This window comes from Nematolebias whitei, chromosome 11 (assembly GCF_014905685.2).
Source record: "Nematolebias whitei isolate Nwh7 chromosome 11, NemWhi1, whole genome shotgun sequence".
Taxonomy (NCBI): Eukaryota; Metazoa; Chordata; class Actinopteri; order Cyprinodontiformes; family Rivulidae; genus Nematolebias; species Nematolebias whitei.
In genome coordinates this window covers 49204555-49205724 of record NC_056508.1, presented here as the reverse complement: position 1 = coordinate 49205724, position 1170 = coordinate 49204555, and the positions used below count along the sequence as shown (strand labels likewise).

Sequence of the window (1170 nt, the reverse complement as noted above, 5' to 3'; positions counted from 1 at the left end):
TTTATTGACCTCACTGACTGAGAACGGAGAAAAAGAGAAGGTGTGTAGAAGATGTGTGTAGTTGTTAATTTGTTGGGATTAGATGCATGTAGTTGTTAATCTGTTGGGATTAGATGTGTGGTTTTAAGGCTGTTGAGCGTTTCATGACATTACTCAACAGTAAATCTTTGTGACTCGTGGGAGAACTCGGAGTTCATGTTTCTATGTTGATTGATTTCTTCATCTTCTCTGGTTGGTGTCAGTGTGGTTCTGACCCATTTCTTTGCTCCTGTTTTCAGGTGAACCCATCTGACAGGTACCACCTGATGCCCATCATCACACCTGCCTATCCCCAGCAAAACTCCACTTACAACGTCTCCACGTCAACACGCACCATCATGACCGAGGAGTTCAAACACGGTAAGCGGTCCCTCGGCCTCAGCGCTTCACGGAGCACCTTCAGAAGCTGAGTGCTGTGTGTCGTCAACAGGTCTCAGCATCACAGATGAGATTCTTCAGGGCAAAGCAGAATGGTCCAAACTCTTTGAGCCACCCAACTTCTTCCAGAAGTACAAGTGAGTGTTGATATTCCCACAGACAGGACCACAGACCCAGTAAAGGGTTCTGGAGTTCCTCAGAGAGGACAAGATTCTCTTTTGTTTAGGGTTAGGGTTAGAGGACCTGACCTTGGTAGATGGTTGAAGTTCAGAGGACCTGACCTTGTTAGGTCATACCAAGATGGCTGCACTCAGGGAAGCCGCAGCTTCACTGGGTCTCAGTGAGATCCCAGTTTTCAGGAGTTTTGAAATCGACTCCAAGCCTGACTCAGCCTGACCAGGGCCAAATTAGCTGCAGCCGTCTTCTTTGTATGTTGATAAACCAGGAACCAGCTGATTCCAAAAAACAGGAAACCTGTTATCATAAATCCAGTTATATGCATTTTGTCTGTCCAAACAGGTCTCACTTGTAAATGAGTCTTCAAGGCTCAATGTGACTTATCTGTTTAAATAAAGGTTGAATGAATGAATGAAGGGCAGTACGGTGGCGCAACTGGTAGAGCTGCTGCCTCTCAGCGAGCAGGTCCCTGGTTCAAACCCCGGTCCAGGGGCCGTCTGGGTGGAGTTTGCATGTTCTCTCCGTGCATGCGTGGGTTTTCTCCGGGTGCTCCGGTTTCCTCCCACAGACCAAAAA

The 1170-nt window shown here is 47.4% G+C and overlaps 1 protein-coding gene across 1 annotated transcript in view; it reads left to right on the top strand.

Annotated features, from left to right (window-relative positions):
- The window catches only part of LOC119417409 (poly(A) polymerase type 3-like), a 5384-nt gene extending 4826 nt beyond the window's left edge, over positions 1-558 (top strand). Inside the window, exons 6-7 of the mRNA XM_037684610.1 lie at positions 279-399; positions 470-558. Coding sequence (XP_037540538.1) covers positions 279-399; positions 470-558 — 210 coding nt within the window. The remainder of the gene's footprint in view (positions 1-278; positions 400-469) is intronic.
- Positions 559-1170: the final 612 nt, after the last annotated feature.